Source organism: Corythoichthys intestinalis, chromosome 19, assembly GCF_030265065.1.
Source record: "Corythoichthys intestinalis isolate RoL2023-P3 chromosome 19, ASM3026506v1, whole genome shotgun sequence".
Classification (NCBI taxonomy): domain Eukaryota; kingdom Metazoa; phylum Chordata; class Actinopteri; order Syngnathiformes; family Syngnathidae; genus Corythoichthys; species Corythoichthys intestinalis.
In genome coordinates, this window is record NC_080413.1 from 16809975 (window position 1) to 16825598 (window position 15624).

At 41.0% G+C, this 15624-nt stretch overlaps 3 protein-coding genes across 10 annotated transcripts in view; 2 read left to right on the forward strand and 1 right to left on the reverse strand.

Annotated features, from left to right (window-relative positions):
• The window catches only part of ino80 (INO80 complex ATPase subunit), a 51446-nt gene extending 44792 nt beyond the window's left edge, over nt 1-6654 (forward strand). For 3 of the 6 annotated variants that reach the window (XM_057822956.1, XM_057822955.1, XM_057822957.1), the window contains exons 28-36: nt 1585-1679; nt 1832-1904; nt 1979-2137; nt 2205-2307; nt 2387-2475; nt 2602-2757; nt 2971-3175; nt 5045-5257; nt 5386-6654. In XM_057822956.1, coding sequence (XP_057678939.1) covers nt 1585-1679; nt 1832-1904; nt 1979-2137; nt 2205-2307; nt 2387-2475; nt 2602-2757; nt 2971-3175; nt 5045-5257; nt 5386-5564 — 1272 coding nt within the window. In that variant the 3' untranslated portion in view covers nt 5565-6654. The remainder of the gene's footprint in view (nt 1-1584; nt 1680-1831; nt 1905-1978; nt 2138-2204; nt 2308-2386; nt 2476-2601; nt 2758-2970; nt 3176-5044; nt 5258-5385) is intronic. The other 3 variants (XM_057822958.1, XM_057822960.1, XM_057822959.1) reach the window with 3 other exon arrangements.
• A 191-nt stretch (nt 6655-6845) lies between these two features.
• The window catches only part of slc25a47a (solute carrier family 25 member 47a), a 560121-nt gene continuing 551342 nt past the window's right edge, over nt 6846-15624 (forward strand). Inside the window, exons 1-2 of one of the 2 annotated variants that reach the window (XM_057822967.1) lie at nt 6846-6942; nt 7053-7111. The gene's annotated coding sequence lies outside the window, so the exon portion shown is untranslated. Of the gene's footprint in view, nt 6943-7044; nt 7112-15624 lie in introns of those variants that run through there. The other variant, XM_057822968.1, reaches the window with a different exon arrangement.
• chac1 (ChaC, cation transport regulator homolog 1 (E. coli)) lies at nt 8713-12803 on the reverse strand. 2 transcript variants are annotated; one of them, XM_057822978.1, is made up of 4 exons: nt 12035-12803; nt 9710-11895; nt 9586-9621; nt 8713-9296 (listed from the first exon to the last, which is right to left on the reverse strand). In XM_057822978.1, the coding sequence occupies exons 2-4, from the start codon at nt 9881-9883 to the stop codon at nt 8916-8918; spliced, it is 591 nt and encodes a 196-aa protein (XP_057678961.1). In that variant the 5' UTR covers nt 9884-11895; nt 12035-12803; the 3' UTR covers nt 8713-8915. The 2 variants fall into 2 exon arrangements, with proteins under 2 accessions (XP_057678961.1, XP_057678960.1); XM_057822977.1 differs by having other exon boundaries at nt 9710-12803.

Consider the following 15624-nt stretch of genomic DNA (forward strand, 5'->3'; position numbering starts at 1 on the left):
TATATACAGTTGTGGTCAAAAGTTTACATACACTTGTGAAGAACATAATGTCATGGCTCTCTTGAGTTTACAGTTATTTCTACAGCTCTGATTTTTCTCTGATAGAGTGATTGGAACAGATACTTCTTTGTCACAAAAAACATTCATGAAGTTTGGTTCTTTTATGACTTTATTATTGGTGAACAGAAAAAAGTGATCAAATCTGCTGGGTCAAAAAATATACATACAGCAGGGCTAATATTTGGTAACCTGTCCCTTGGCCATTTTCACTTCAATTAAGCGCTTTTGGTAGCCATCCACAAGCTTCTGGCAAGCTTCCGGTTGAATCTTTGACCACTCCTCTTGACAGAATTGGTGCAGTTCAGTTAAATTTGATGGCTTTATGACATGGACTTGTTTCTTCAGCATTGTCCACAATTTCTCAATGGGGTTTAAGTCAGGACTTTGGGAAAGCCATTCGAAAACCTTAATTCTAGCCTGATTTAGCCATTCCATTACCACTTTTGATGTGTGTTTGGGGTCATTGTCCTGTTGGAACACCCAACTGCGCCCAAGACCCAGTCTTCGGGCTGATGACGTTAGGTTATCTTGAAGAATTTGAAGGTAATCCTCCTTCTTCATTATCCCATTTACTCTCTGTAAAGCACCAGTTCCATTGGGAGCAAAACAGCCCCACAGCATAATACTACCACCACCGTGCTTGACGGTAGGCATGGTGTACTTGGGATTAAAGGGCTCACCTTTCCTCCTCCAAACATATTGCTGGGCATTGTGGCCAAACAGCTCGATTTTTGTTTCGTCTGACCACAGAACTTTCCTCCAGAAGGTCTTATCTTTGTACATGTGATCAGCAGCAAACTTCAGTCGAGCCTTAAGGTGCCGCTTTTGGAGCAAGGGCTTCCTTCTTGCACGGCAGCCTCTCAGTCCATGGAGATGCAAAACATGCTTGACTGTGGACACTGACACCTGTGTTCCAGCAGCTTCTAATTCTTGGCAGATCTGCTTTTTGGTGATTCTCGGTTGAATCTTCACCCTTCTGACCAATTTTCTCTCAGCAGCAGGTGATAGCTTGCGTTTTCTTCCTGATCGTGGCAGTGACAAAACAGTGCCATGCACTTTATACTTACAAACAACTGTTTGCACTGTTGCTCTTGGGACCTGCAGCTGCTTTGAAATGGCTCCAAGTGACTTTCCTGACTTGTTCAAGTCAATGATTGTTCAATTCAATAATCACTCACAAGAAATTGCTAATTCGTGTTGCTGTATGTATATTTTGACCCAGCAGATTTGATCACTTTTTCTGTTAACCCATAATAAAGTCATAAAAGAAACAAACTTCATGAATGTTTTTTGTGACAAAGAAGTATGTGTTCCAGTCACTCTATCGGAGAAAAATCAGAGTTGTAGAAATAACTGGGCACTCAAGAAGCCATGACATTATGTTCTTCACAAGTGTATGTAAACTTTTGACCACAACTGTACAACATATTTTTTTGGAAGCCAGCGGTTCTTAAATAGCTGATTCTCCTTAAACATTTTTTCAACAGGAAATATTTCTTATCTACACTATTGTGTGCATTCCAGGAATACATGGTATACCGCAAGCACACTTACATGCGCCTTGACGGATCTTCAAAGATTTCCGAGCGCAGAGACATGGTGGCAGATTTCCAAAGTCGGTGAGTGTACATTCGTCACGGCGTTGTCTTTCAATGATAAATCCAAACTCCAATTGTGACACAAATGCACCACTGTCTTAGATGTATCAATTATCCCCAGTTTAAAATAGTTTTAACCGTCTTTGTCTTCCTTTCTTCTTGTCCCCGATTAGGACAGACATCTTTGTCTTCCTGCTCAGTACCAGAGCCGGTGGACTCGGCATTAACCTGACTGCCGCAGACACTGTGAGTTACATTTTGAAGATTTCGTCAAATGCAAACGCTAGCCTTTGACATTTTCTGAATAACCCATCCTCCAGGTCATCTTCTACGACAGCGACTGGAACCCTACCGTTGACCAGCAGGCTATGGACCGGGCCCACCGGCTGGGTCAAACCAAGCAGGTGACCGTGTATCGACTCATCTGTCAGGGGAGCATCGAGGAGCGTATCCTGCAGCGGGCCAAGGAGAAGAGCGAGGTTTGGCACCAAGAAGATGTCAATCTTTGCTGATGAAATGCTACATTGATATTTTTTCTGTGGTTAGATCCAAAGGGTGGTAATATCTGGAGGTAACTTCAAACCTGATACGCTTAAACCCAAAGAGGTGGTCAGCCTCCTGCTGGATGATGACGAGCTGGAGAAGAAACGTAAGGGGTATTATTGGTTTTAAACATAAGATCTAAATTGTTGTTGTTGTTTTTTTAAAATTCACATTTCTGTACGCAGTGCGTCAGAGACAGGAGGAGAAGCGACAGCAGGAGGAGAGCAGCAAGGTGAAGGAGCGCAAAAGGAAGAGGGAGAAATACGCTGAAAAAGTATGACTGCTAGGGTTTCAAATTGATAGAACATTACCATCCATTAGATTTAATCGGAAACACCTGTCTGAGACCGATGGGCAAAGCATTTCATAGTCTGAACACTTTGTTCCTTCTGTATGGCAGAAGAAGACGGAGGAATCTGAGAGCAAGAAGAGGAAGGAGGCCAACTTAGTATTATTGCACGCGCCCTCAGCTGACAATTCCAACTTGTCGGCGGATGGGGACGACTCCTTCATCAGCGTGGAGATGGACTCCGCCATGCCCAGCCCGTTTAGCGAGGTGAGGCCGAAGGGGCTTTGCGAACTCATGACTCGCATGTACAAATTCACCTCATGTGTCTCATTTGGCATTTTGTGCTTGAAAATTCTGCTTCTCACATCCTCCTTCCATCTTCTTGATATTATCTTCTTTGCTCCCTTCACCAACCTGTCTACGGGTCAATGACTCCCTTTTGCTGTCCCTGCAACCCTATGTATGTATCCTGACCCCCAGCCTGTGTGTATGTCTCTGTGTGCTCCTTTCGGCCACCAGATCTCGCTGAGCAGCGAGCTCCAGCCCGGGTCGCTGCCGCCGGACGCTGACGAGAGCAGCAACGACATGCTAGTCATCGTGGACGAGCCGCTGTCCTCTGCGCAGCAGTCGCGCGCCACCAACTCCCCCGCCTCTGTGTCGGGATCTGTCTCGGACAACATGAACGGTGAGCCAGTAAATGGCGGTTCATTCTTCACATCGTCGCTATATTGCATCATTTGAAAAAAAACTCTCAAAAGATCTCAAGACATGCTTGGTCCTAGTGCTGCAACAATTAATCGATTAACTTGAATAATTTGGATAGAAAAAAAGATTTGAATTACATTTTGCTGCTTTGAGTATTCGTTTTAATAAAGTGGCGTTGTAATGGTTTGTTTTGAAAGTGTTGGATTTAGTTTTATTGATTTTGGTGGATACACTGCCCTCTAGTGGCAACAGTGAATATGACTTAACTCACTTCACATGGCTGAATCCAGCTGCTCCCTGTTCAGACCAACATAAGCTAAGTTTTTGTTTGAGGTAATGGTTTTAATGCATTCGTAATTTAGTTTATACTGTAGGTGTTTCAACGGTTTGTCAAGAGCATTGTAAAAAAAGTTAGCAATTTTATTTTGTTTTCGCATTTAATGCTCTTTTGAAAGTGCAATCTTCAAATTAGGTTATAATTAGGTTATAGGTACTGTATATTTAGCTGCTCTTTGTGGGAATATGTGTTTGAACCATTTGTTAAGAGCATTGTAAATAAAAAGTTAGGATTTTATAGCATTAAAGCTAGCGGCAGTTTGCTATGCAAGTTATCCAATTTGTTCTTTTGTTGTACTTAGATAGATTTTTTGATTTTTTTTTTTTTTTTTTTACAGTTTGAGGCTCAACTCAGGTATATTAATTTTTTATGTTCTTATCCGATTACTCGATTATTTGAAGTAAGTACTTCATCGATTAAGGTCCACACTTCAATTTTTGAACTCCAAGAAGTAGCCACTCTTAGGCCCTTGTCTAAAGCTACCAGCATTTGGAAAGAGAAGTTTTAGACCAGTGACCGGGGGAATCCTCTGCTGTATTGACACACAATAGTACCTGACAATGTGGAAAATGCAGAAAAAATCCCTTCTTTTCCTTTTTCTATGTTGATGCACAATTCTGTGCAAAGTCCTGGACAACCGCATGCTATTTTTTTGAAGGTTCTAATGGAATAAAGGCTTTTTAATGGCATTTCCATTTATTTCAGTGGTGAACTTTACGTAGATTCATGAATATTTTAGTTCCTAATTGGAGTCACTGAACAGATTAAATTCATAAAGTTTCACTATGTAATAGATGCTAAATACAAAATATTATGGAATTTTTTATTGTCATCATCATCGGTATCATTGACAATCATTGACAATTTCAAAATGTGATATGATTTGCCCAAAGAAACCGAAGAAGACGACAAAGGCGGACGAGATGAAGCATATGCTTATCAGTTTCCCGTCCCCCATACAACTAAAGACGCACATTCAGGCATGGAACATACATCAAAAGTGTAGAATAACACAGTCAACAATCTGGGTTTAGTGACTAAGCGTCCAGTCAAGCAGCTCGATTATGGCACAACTATAAGGAAATTATAGAAAATATGAAGGATAGACCAGTTGGAAGAACTTTTGAAAACCAAAATAGGACAATCTTGGTCTTTTAAGAAAAAATGTGACAAAAATATCAAAATATGAGTAAAATATGAGACAAATGTAGAGCAACATTAAACAAAGTACAAAAACATAAAATGAAAATATACAAATATCCGCAGGGAGAAAAAAATATGGGAGAAAATCCCCACATTGCACAAAAAAGGAAAAATCAAAACATTACGTGAAAAATGTACATATTATATAAATAAAATCTCAGTGCAACAGGCCAAAAATCGATCATTTTGGGAAAGAGCATAGTAAATGTTATGAAAAACTAATACAAATTTAAGGAAAAAATGCAAATATTACAGAAAAAAAGAGTTCTGCCCTTTTCTCTCTGTTTCTAAATGTTCTCTTTCATTCAGGCATTTCAACAGACACCATCAGTCCTGGGAGAGGGCGGTCCGGCAGGAGTAGAGGGCGCCCTAAAGGATCTGGAGGCGGGCCCAAATCTGGAGGTAAAGGGCGCGGGCGTAAGTCAACGGCGGGAAGCGCGGCAGCAATGGCGGGGGCAATGGCTGGTGCGGCGGCAGCCTCTGCAGCAGCGTATGCCGCGTACGGATACAGTGTTTCTAAAGGTTGGTTTGATGGAAATGTCTTAATGACAATGTGACTCCATTTTTCCATTGCTATTGCAACCCTGCTTTACATGGAAAACACAGAGACTGTTGTTGAAGCTCTTTTTAAAATTGGGCTCCTCTTCCAGCAGGCCTGTCCGTGTCAAACCCCCTGCAGCCTTCCGTGGGTCGTTCTGGCAGCAGCCCTGCCTTTAACCCCGCTAGAGGCTCCTCTCCGCAAACCAAGGGCATAGGCGCATCCACAGCTCCATGCCCAGGCAAGCAGCTGCTTCATGGCCAACATAACCTTGTCAGGAAGAGCAAATGACCACAGCGATACACTCATCGGAGTTCTGAGTGCACTCCCACTATACTACTCAACTGACCTAGTCTCACTGTGATCCTTGACCACACTCTACCCTGCCGTGCCTAAACCTTCAGCAGTATAGTATTTATTTCATGCTCAGACACACTGATTATGGTCACAAATCACAAACCTTTCAGGCTTCTCTTTAATGTGGTCTCCAGATTACTCTGGAATCCCAAGGGCTGTCCAATACACTGAGCCACGCCTTCCTTATACGTCAGCAACCCTCATCCTTCCCTTCGGTTATTTAATGAGTCCCATTTGCGGACCACCCTGCATTTCAATACTGACTCCTATAATTCTGCAGATTTTTTACTTAAAGCACCTATTTTTATATCCATCAAGACAAACAGCAGATCTTCACAAATTTAGACACTCAAACCAGCAGTTTAAAAAAAATATATTTTATAGTCTAATGTTCCAAAATGAGGGTCTACTGACTAATGTGAGATGCTGCTAATAGAAAACGAATGATTTCAAGGCGAAGAGTTAGTAGTTTATTAATTAAGTTATTTTAGTTGAGAGTAGTCAATTTGCCATAACTGTGAATAGGACATTAATTTGTAAAACTATTGTACATTATATCGATTTCGTTATATACTGTATATACATAACTGGAGGGTGCAGCTCATGTGCTTGAAAAAGATGGCTCATTTATTCTGTTGTGTGAGTGCCCATCATAGGGTAGTGTTAAAAATGTGACAAGTAGTTGATCCCCTCTATCCTATAAATATATATATAACTGTACATAATGACGAGGGTGAGGTCATCTCTGCCTCTCTACCATATTTGCACGTCTATTTTTATAGGTCACGTGTATAAATTAAATGAACAAATGTGTCTTGTTTTACTAACAAAGTGTTGCGTGGAAATAAAAGTGCTAAATCGGTCATGTGTATCATGTGAGAAGGACTATTACAATGTTTGTTTAGAAGTGTAACAAGCTGAGGACTGCAAACTATTAATATCAATGGACACATAAAAATATTTGAAATATGTGTGTAAATAAGCACTTTTTGAGACCTTTAACATGTTTTTTTGGATTGTAGATGAAGAAAATTAAAATGTCATTGTTACTTTTTCATGTGATTTGATTCTGTTTATTTAGGAACTGTAGAAGAAACAGATAAAAGCATTTATGAAAATTGCTGAAACGGAAAAATACAAACGTTGGATTTATTATTTATGGCAGACTTCATTTCCCACAATTCCTAACTGTTTTCAAGATGGCGTCTCGCTCAGGTCGCACCACCTGCCTTGCATTATTAGCATTGGTAGCCAATTGCAGTCACAATGTATTAATACATTCGTGGTTCTATGTTTGGATATGCTTTGAATGGTACGTATAATATTTTCTCCACAAGTATTCAAAGCAGTTTGAAAAACTAGTGACTATTTGGGACGAATAATTTTATTGATTTCCTTTAAATGTGCATTTGTTTTCGGAAGAAAACTACTACACAACACCAACAAGAACCTGCTCAGAGCCTGCTAACTGCAAACAGGTGGTAAGTGCAGTTTAAAATGAGAAACTTCTAAAAATGTTTTGTTCATAATTCAAGTTTACTGGGGTGCGCAAAAATACAATATCACACAACCTTCCTAAGGGGCTAATTAAATATTTTGTGCAAACTGATCTTAACGCTACTGGCCTGCATCCAATTTGATATACAAAGCAACCTCACAGATGAAATTAATTTAGTTTCAGTTAATGTTTTATGGAGGGAAAAAAAAGGCAATCCAAGATCAAATGGTAAATAAGGCAAATGGGATTTATAAAAATGTCATAGAATTTCATGACTAAAATATGCAAAAATGCAACGTGAAGTTTTGGTCACAAAACCATTCTTTAACTCTAGCAACATCTTTATTAACTGAAGTATGGTTTCCCTCATCACATTTTTGTATCGGCCTCAAATCCTTTCCAATGGTTTTCAGAATAACGTCTTATAAACTATCAAATTGATTTCATAGTGCTATTAATTCCTACAAAGTGCTCTCAGTGAATCTCACGAAGTAAATTGGTGTAGCCATGAATCTGAGGGGCTGTTTACATGGTGACGCTCAAAGAATACGACAAATTTCATGTTTGCATTTACATGGTTCCGTCTCCATTCGAACTAATGCCATAATGCACTTCCTTGACAACATTCTCCTCAGCCTGGAAGATGATGTACCCACCCACTTGAAGCAATGGCGTCCATGCCCCCCCTTTTGCTTTAAAAGGCACCAAAACACAATGTTTAAAATATAAATTTAAAATATTATAAAAACAGTAAATTGAAGCCGCCGATCCGCCATGTTTGCTATTTTGAATGTTTACTAGCAGCGACTGTGCATGCTCAAAGTGACGTGTGTGAGTGCCGATGTCATCGGAGTGAGAGTGTTCCATTCATATTAAGAGATGGACAGATTGTCAGCTGAGCCGACTATCGGGGTCGATATTTGGAGATTTTACATTGATTGGTTTCGGTCTTTTTTTTTTTTTTTTTTAAATCTGACCAGCCAATATGAAAAAAAATTTAAAAGTGGGTTATTTCGGCTCAGATGGAGCCACGCCTGTCCTGCATTCACTCTGCCTCTGATTTGTTAAATTGTAATGGTAAATGGAGTTATACTTGTAATGCACCTTTTTAAGGCCCTCAAAGCACTTCACACTATATCATCTACCTACTAGTGATGCAGCACCAGCGCAACGTGGGGTTTAGTATCTTGGGGAACGACGACTACGCGGAGCCTGAGAACTCCCAGTATTTTTGTTGTATTTTCTGTGGAAAAATTTCATAATTTAACTTAAAAGAGGTATTTCTGAGTCTAGGAAATTCAGGCACTTCCGGAGCTGTTATTTTCTGTTTGTGTGATTCAATGAAGTTCAGTGTTACTTTACTGCTAATGAATATCGCCTCCTCTACTAATCTGTATCGGTCAATGTCTTCATATGGTTGCGCCGCAGTCCCCTCAACTGAATCGTTCCGGTTTGGAGGCTGGAATCAAAAGTTTGCCTTCACCATGTAAAGGTGAGGATACTCAGCTACACGATTGTTGAGTCTTGTGTCGTAGTGTCACCATGTAAACAGCCCGTAGGATACCTATAAAACACCACAGTAGCTAGATTTTTAGATTGTTTTATTCCCACACAGCTCACTGTTGTAACAACCATTTGTTTGAATGCATGTGCAGATTCATAACATGGACAGAACTGTGCAAAAAATTAAAAACAACGATTTAATGTTACAGTGCAATGATGGCATAATAGTGTTATTAGTTGAACAACACAGACTACTAGAGGAGCCTTAGGTGCGTATTCACAAGCTACTGGGCCTCCAACAAGTAGGTGACCACAGCCAGCGCCGCTGACTCGACGGCGTAAAGGTGGTGGTCCTCCACATGCGGGCAGCTGGTGCGCATGAAGGCGGCCAGCCGTAGCAGGTACTCCAGGTTGTGGCCTGTGCGACCCTCGCACACAGCAATGCGGGCACCGATCTCCGCTGGCGTGGCGGGCCCCATGTACAATGGGTTGTCGGTGGTGGCGATGTACAGCAGCGCCGGCACGGATGGACTGTTGTCTTCCGGGTGGAACATAACCATCTCGCTGTTGTACCCCCCGCGCACAGCCTCGCGCACGTTCAGATACTCCAGGGCCGCCTCCACCTGGGCGCCGCTCACCTCAAAAGCTACACCCCACGTGCTTGCCTGAAATGGGAAGAAGTCAACATGATCAAAAAAAAAAACAAAAAAAAACATTTCAGCACTTTTACAGCTCAACTGGTTTTATTTCATCATTTCAAGATGTATATATTGTTGAAATCAAAGGCTGGAACGTTATTTTTTAAGGCCAGTCTCCAAAATTGTCACTGGAAAATCTTGCCACTATATTGTAGTGCTGAATTCTTTGGTTGTACAGTAAAACTAAAAAATGACAGTTCGTATCTGGAGACATTTGCAAGTCAAACTATCATGGATACGGAAGTGAGCTACTTACGTCATCATCTGGAATCAACGTCACCACTCTTGCGGGCTGTAGAGAGAAGATGAGGACACGCATGAGCCAACACCCTTAGGGAATAAAAAAACTCACGAAGTCAATTTTCAAAACTAATACTTACCAGCTCATCGCTGCCGCGGTGGAAGTTGTCCCCGTGCCAGAAACGTCTCTTGTAGCCTCGAATGAAGCCCACTTTGCTCCGCTTGTACTTGAAATCGGGCTTCCACACAAGCGAGCCGTAGCCGAAGATCCACAGGCTGCTGCTCTTTGCGGCGATGATGTCTTGAGGCTTCATTTTGTTTATTACTCACGACGTTTAAGATGTTAATGACGAGATAGAAAGTATGGATGGAATTTCTCAAGCCTCGCGCTCTTAACTAGCTGGCTAGGAACGTTAGCTTCCTCCGGTCCAGCAGCAGTGGTACCGGTTGGCTCGATGGTATACCGCGAGCGGTACTGGAGCCCAACTGCTTGGCAGTTGCGAGGACGCGGGTGCGCAGGAGGTTTTGCCGATGCATTGCCATTGCAATTACAGTTGCCGCATACTGCCTTTTAAAAATCCATGGTGCTGGTAGCCGCTCGGGGCCTAACGACGCGTCACAAATGAAAGAAGAACGGTTTCGGCCAGCTGCTACACCGACCAAATACACTGTTATAACGCGTACAGACCTCAAAAGTGATAAAGAAGTACCTAAAATAGTCGCCTATTTCCTAATATCTTCTGTCAAGGGTGTTCTCGACGTAATCACGAAGGCGCACTCATGTATTTATACACTTCAGTGAGGGTAGGCTGAACCAGGTTTACCCATAAACCAATAGGAATGACGAGCTTCCTTTGGGAGTTATTTTGTAACCAATCAGATTCCTTAACGCCGAAAAAGGGAGTTCCTTTAACCAATTCGACATCTCATTGGCTTGAAACACTCGTAAAATTGACACCCTTTGGCCTAGAATAATTGGCCATTGAGCTGTCAGTTAGGACTACTTCAAATACGATTGGCTAACTGTAGTGTCTTTCAAAACGTGCGGCTGATGCAATCTTTCTTAGCGTTTCAGAGCAGGCATAAGAAATTCACGAAGACATTGCATCAGAAAATTTTATATGGCTATGAATTTTTCCTAGCATACAACTACAGACCACAGCAATTTTGATTATTTGAAGTCGTTTTTAATGTTGATTTAGCATCTAACACATTTATTAACGCTTGTTGGACAATCCAAAATCGTCAGCATTGAAATAAAGTTCGACTGGACACTTTAGAATGGATTAAGGAATTATAATCAAATCTCCAAAACAACGATTTTGATCAATAACGTTATATTTACAAATGACACGTTTAGTAGACAGTCATGTGGCAGTTGTTTGGTTCTTTGAAGTCTTTGGAAAATAACCACTGCGGAATGAAACTTTCATCTAAGCCCCTGCAATTAAAACATACAGTTTGTAATAGTTTGTTAAGTAGCATACAGAAGCAGGTGACATTACTTTCAAATTATTCAAGGTAACCGAAGATCATCCGGCCGAAAGTTGGGTCTTGGGCGCAGGTGGGTATTCAAACAGGACAATGACGGAAGTGGTAAAGGAATGGCTGAATCAGGCTACAATTAAGGTTTCAGAAAAAGCTTCCCAAAGATCTGACTTAAAACCCATTGAGAACACGTGGCCCATGTTGAAGAAACAGGTAATTGTTAGAAAGCTAACAAATTTAACTGAACTGCACCAATTCCGTCAAGGGGCGTGGTGTAAGTTTCAACCAGAAGGTGATCAGGAGCTTGTGGATGGCTACCAAAAGTTCATATTGAAGTGAAAATGGCCAAAAGACATGTAACCAAATATTAGTGTTGTCTGATATGAACTCTTGACCCCAGCAGATCTGGTCATTTTGTTCTGTTAACCCATAATAAAGTAAATTAAAAACAAAAATCTTTGAATTTTTTTTTTTTTTTTTTTTTTTTTGGGACAAAATAGTACCGTACCTGTTCCAATCACTCTATCATAGAAAAATCAGTTGTATAAATAACTAGACACCCAAGAGAGCCATTACATGAATCCTCTTTACAAGTGTATGTAAACCTTTGACCACAACTGTCTTTGGATGATTGCATTCCCAAGCAAACCGCCTAAAGCTTGCGTCGTATTTAGAAAAGGAAAATGCAAGTAACAGAACTCGCTCTGTGTGATCAAGAACTGGATACGCAGTATAGGACATGTATGATTGGATGACCTCCTGACCACCCTTTTCCGAGCAAATAAAGTTTGGGTGTGTGATGGGGTATCACTCTTCATATAATCTATCTTGAAGACATCTGAAAATCAGCAAGGATGGGGAGGGAAAATGCTCAAATTAGGCCTGATTTAAAGTATTCCTGTACCCTTCTTAAAACAGCACAGCATCACTTGGGATAGCCTTACATCCATACATTTGACAATCTGGCCTTGACTTACTTTGATTGCAAGGCACCCCTAATGCCTGGCTCATTGGACACTTGAGACCCAATCCAAGCGCTGAATCATGATTTTCCACAACCACGGACCGCTTGAATTATAATGTAAAACCATTGTGCACAGGTTGTGCAGGAGTAACGTTTCCTGTGCACATGGGCTCGTTACTGACACCTAGTGATAATCGATGAGATTTTAGCGTCATGCTCAATTTCAGTTTCCCCTTCTTTTAAAACAATATCCCCCACAACAGGAGTTGATTAGTCCTCTTGTTTGCCCTGTCGTTTCCTGATAAGAAACCTGTGCGTGAGAAAATCAGTCAGCCCTTGCTGCATGCTCTGCATATTTATTTTATTCTTTTTTTTTTTTTTTTTTTTGTTATAATCAAAGAGGAAACAGGAACTGATGTCAGCAAGTCACAAACAGGATGCTATGATTATAACACAATGAACACGCCTGGTGGTGTTGTGTGGAGCGATTACTGTGAAGGTGTGTGTGAAAATGTGGAACCTCCGGATTTGTATGAAAACGTGACAGCAGAATCTTACAATATTTCAGATCAGCAAGCATCAATAGGTTTTTGTTTTCATCTACTTTAGAAGAAGAATATGAAAGCGCTATTATTTATTAGTACTCTGTTTTGATAGGATTTTTCTGGTATTGGCCAAATTTTTGCATACAAAGCTATAGGGGTGAGCAGTTGTTGGTTAATTCAACAGGTATAAAGAAGAGTTCATTCAATTTCTTAGCATTTTGCATGGTTAAAAACTAAAGATGCCCCGATACCGGAATCTGCGGGGGGGGGGGGGGGGGGGGGGGGTGATCCGGCCTGAAATGGTAGTATCGGTGAGTACCAACAAAGAGGCCGCCGATACCATTTACCGGTCCAGTTTTATAACACTTGACCGCATTCTTATTTTCTCCTGACGCTCACTACTACTTCATATACATACATATGATCACTTTGCATGCCATGCAGCTCTTGCTATTGGCCTGCTCCAGACCAGTGAGAGCTGGCCAATAGCCGCTCTTAACCAGTGCCGGGGCAGCTTTTTCATATGTAGGAAAAACAAACTATGAGAAGAAAATGTCGGCAGTCTGGACATATTTCAATTTATAATCTCTGTCGAGTAAAATGACAGCATGCAAGATTTGCGGCCTGAAAGTTTCGAGAGGTGGCGTTAAATCGGCCAGTTACAATACCTCGAACCTGATAAAACATTTCAAGACGTAAATGAACACAAAGAGTTTGAGGCTACAACAGCAGCAACTGCTACCAAGAGAAAGGTCAGCTCACTTCGTCTACTTTTATTGTCTTTTACTGAAATAAATGCGGCAGTAATTTTAAACCTGTTTCAAAAGTAGGGTTGCCACCTTTCAGAAATAGAAATAAGGCACACCCCTCTTGCGTTCGTACAGGCGACGAAAAAAAAGGGACATCCCCAAAACTAAACTCACTAAAATGCATAAAAATGAATCTATTTATATATATTCTGTATTGGTTCAATACGGAACGCAACTTTTAATTCCCAATTTGGAACGATTCCTTTTTTTAAAGGACTGGTGGCAAGCCTATTTAAAAGGGTTGTAGAAGTAAGCCAAGCGAAGTGGCTAAGTCTGTGTTGCTGCTGGTGAACAGAGAAGGAGGCTAATGGAGACACAGGATGCTGTGGTCAATTATTATTACAATTTCTTGAAAGTTGCACTGTTTGGCCTTTTCAGAGCCAAAACTCGGGGTTTAAAAATGTTTATTCATAATTCATTCTTAGTATTTTTACTTTCTTGTTGTTGAGCTAGTATTATACATGTTTTCATTTCAACAAATTTAGCACTATTTTGGCCTTTGAGAGCCAAAGGTTTATTTAACTACCGGTATTATCACCCATGCCAGGCATGTAATAAAAAGTTCTACTGGATTCACTTTGTGTGTGTATACTGGACTGTCTCAGAAAATTTGAATACACAATATTCTAATTTTCTGAGACAGTCCTGTATATTGTTCTATGTAAAGGACGTCAGCCGAGGTCGGCCCCCCACATTTTTACCACGCCAAATCTGGTCCCCTTTGCAAAAAGTTTGGACACCCCTGCTTTAAATGGTGGATTAATGTACAGGACTGTCTCAGAAAATTAGAATATTGTGTATTCTAATTTTCTGAGACAGTCCAGTATATATATAATATATACATTTCAAACAAAGTGATATTGGCATCTGCTGATACTGCATAGCCAGGTATCGGTATTGGGGCTAAAAAAATGGTATCGGTGCAACACTATTCAAAACATGTCCATAATAATGTGAAACTGCGGTTATGCTAACAAAATGGCTGCACAAATGACTTTCAGCATCAACTTCCATAGAAATATGATAGGTTTCTGCTGGCAAATAAAATAGTTTGCTAATGTACTCTAGCGTGCAACTGGCATTACATAATTGGAGTCTCACAGTATGTTTGATGAGAAGGGAGCTCCCGAAACCATATTAAGCAACCTCATTGGTAAATGCTCTCATCGTCTCTTTATTTGTCAACGAACAGTTGTGCATCATCGGCTCAAAATGGACTGAATTACAGTAATCTGTGATGTTTTCAGAAGAACGATGAAGTGACGTTGAAATAGGACTGTGTTCTTGAACTATAATCTAAAAATAAAAAATTTGATTGCTGATTTTAAAAATGCAAATGATAATCATTGGACCAACTTCACCGTACTATTCGCTGAAGTGGCTGGTGAAGTGTAGGACCTTGATTCATTTAACGATAATCGATATAGGAAATTCTCAAATGTCACAAAACAGAGATGTTTTTGTTTTTATTTTTAAGGATTTATGACACATGCACTGCCTCCCATCTGGTGTAAAGCTAGCCCTTTTGCCCCTTCCCCTCTGGTGGAGTGACACCCCCTGTGCCAAGCCTCCTCCACCCGCCTTTGTTTGCCCTTGAGTGGGTGGTACGATGCGGGTAGTAAAATCACTCTTAGGCCTGGAGGGGGAGGCCGCCAGTTGGGGAGTATGCATTCATAAGTGTGTGTGTTATTTTGTGGGTGCTTGAGAGATGGCATATGCTGCTGTTTTTTTTTTTTTTTTTTTTTTTTTTTTTTTTTAATGCCCCCTCCTTCCCAACTTAACCCCCGCCCCTTTCACGGCATCTGTTTTCGGGGTGACGCGTGCGTGAGAGCATCACGAGAGGCGGGGTCGGGCTTTGTTTCACCGTTTCCAGCTCGAGGGGGCCCAATCACCATGGAAACGGATTTGAATTTCAAGCCAATTTGAGGGGTCCACGGAGAGAACACAGGGTGGGATGAGTGCCAAAGGCGTTTCCAGGAATTACTCAAAGTATTGATGCGGCAGTCAGGAAATGAGGTGGGAGTGAGGCAGGGATGAAAAGCTGGGGTCTTTACTTTATGTCTCCCCTCCATGTCCAAAAAATATTTGCATGTGGTGTGATGCGCAGCTGGATTTCATATTCACAAGCCTGGTCGAATTTATTCCCAATTCTGGCCGGCATTAAAATTTATCCTCCATGGACGAGCAACAAACACAAAGCACATGTGACCATCAGTTCTAATTCTTGTTTTAAAAAAAAAAAAAGAAAA

What these genes read in the sequence shown, in the direction of transcription:
- chac1 (XM_057822978.1), bottom strand. Translation starts at nt 9,883, where the DNA reads ATGAAGCCTCAAGACATCATCGCCGCAAAGAGCAGCAGCCTGTGGATC. An exon ending in ACCGCGGCAGCGATGAGCTG is followed by an intron (nt 9,622 to 9,709) that starts GTAAGTATTAGT and finishes TTCTCTCTACAG; the next exon opens with CCCGCAAGAGTGGTGACGTT. An exon ending in CGTTGATTCCAGATGATGAC is followed by an intron (nt 9,297 to 9,585) that starts GTAAGTAGCTCA and finishes TTCCCATTTCAG; the next exon opens with GCAAGCACGTGGGGTGTAGC.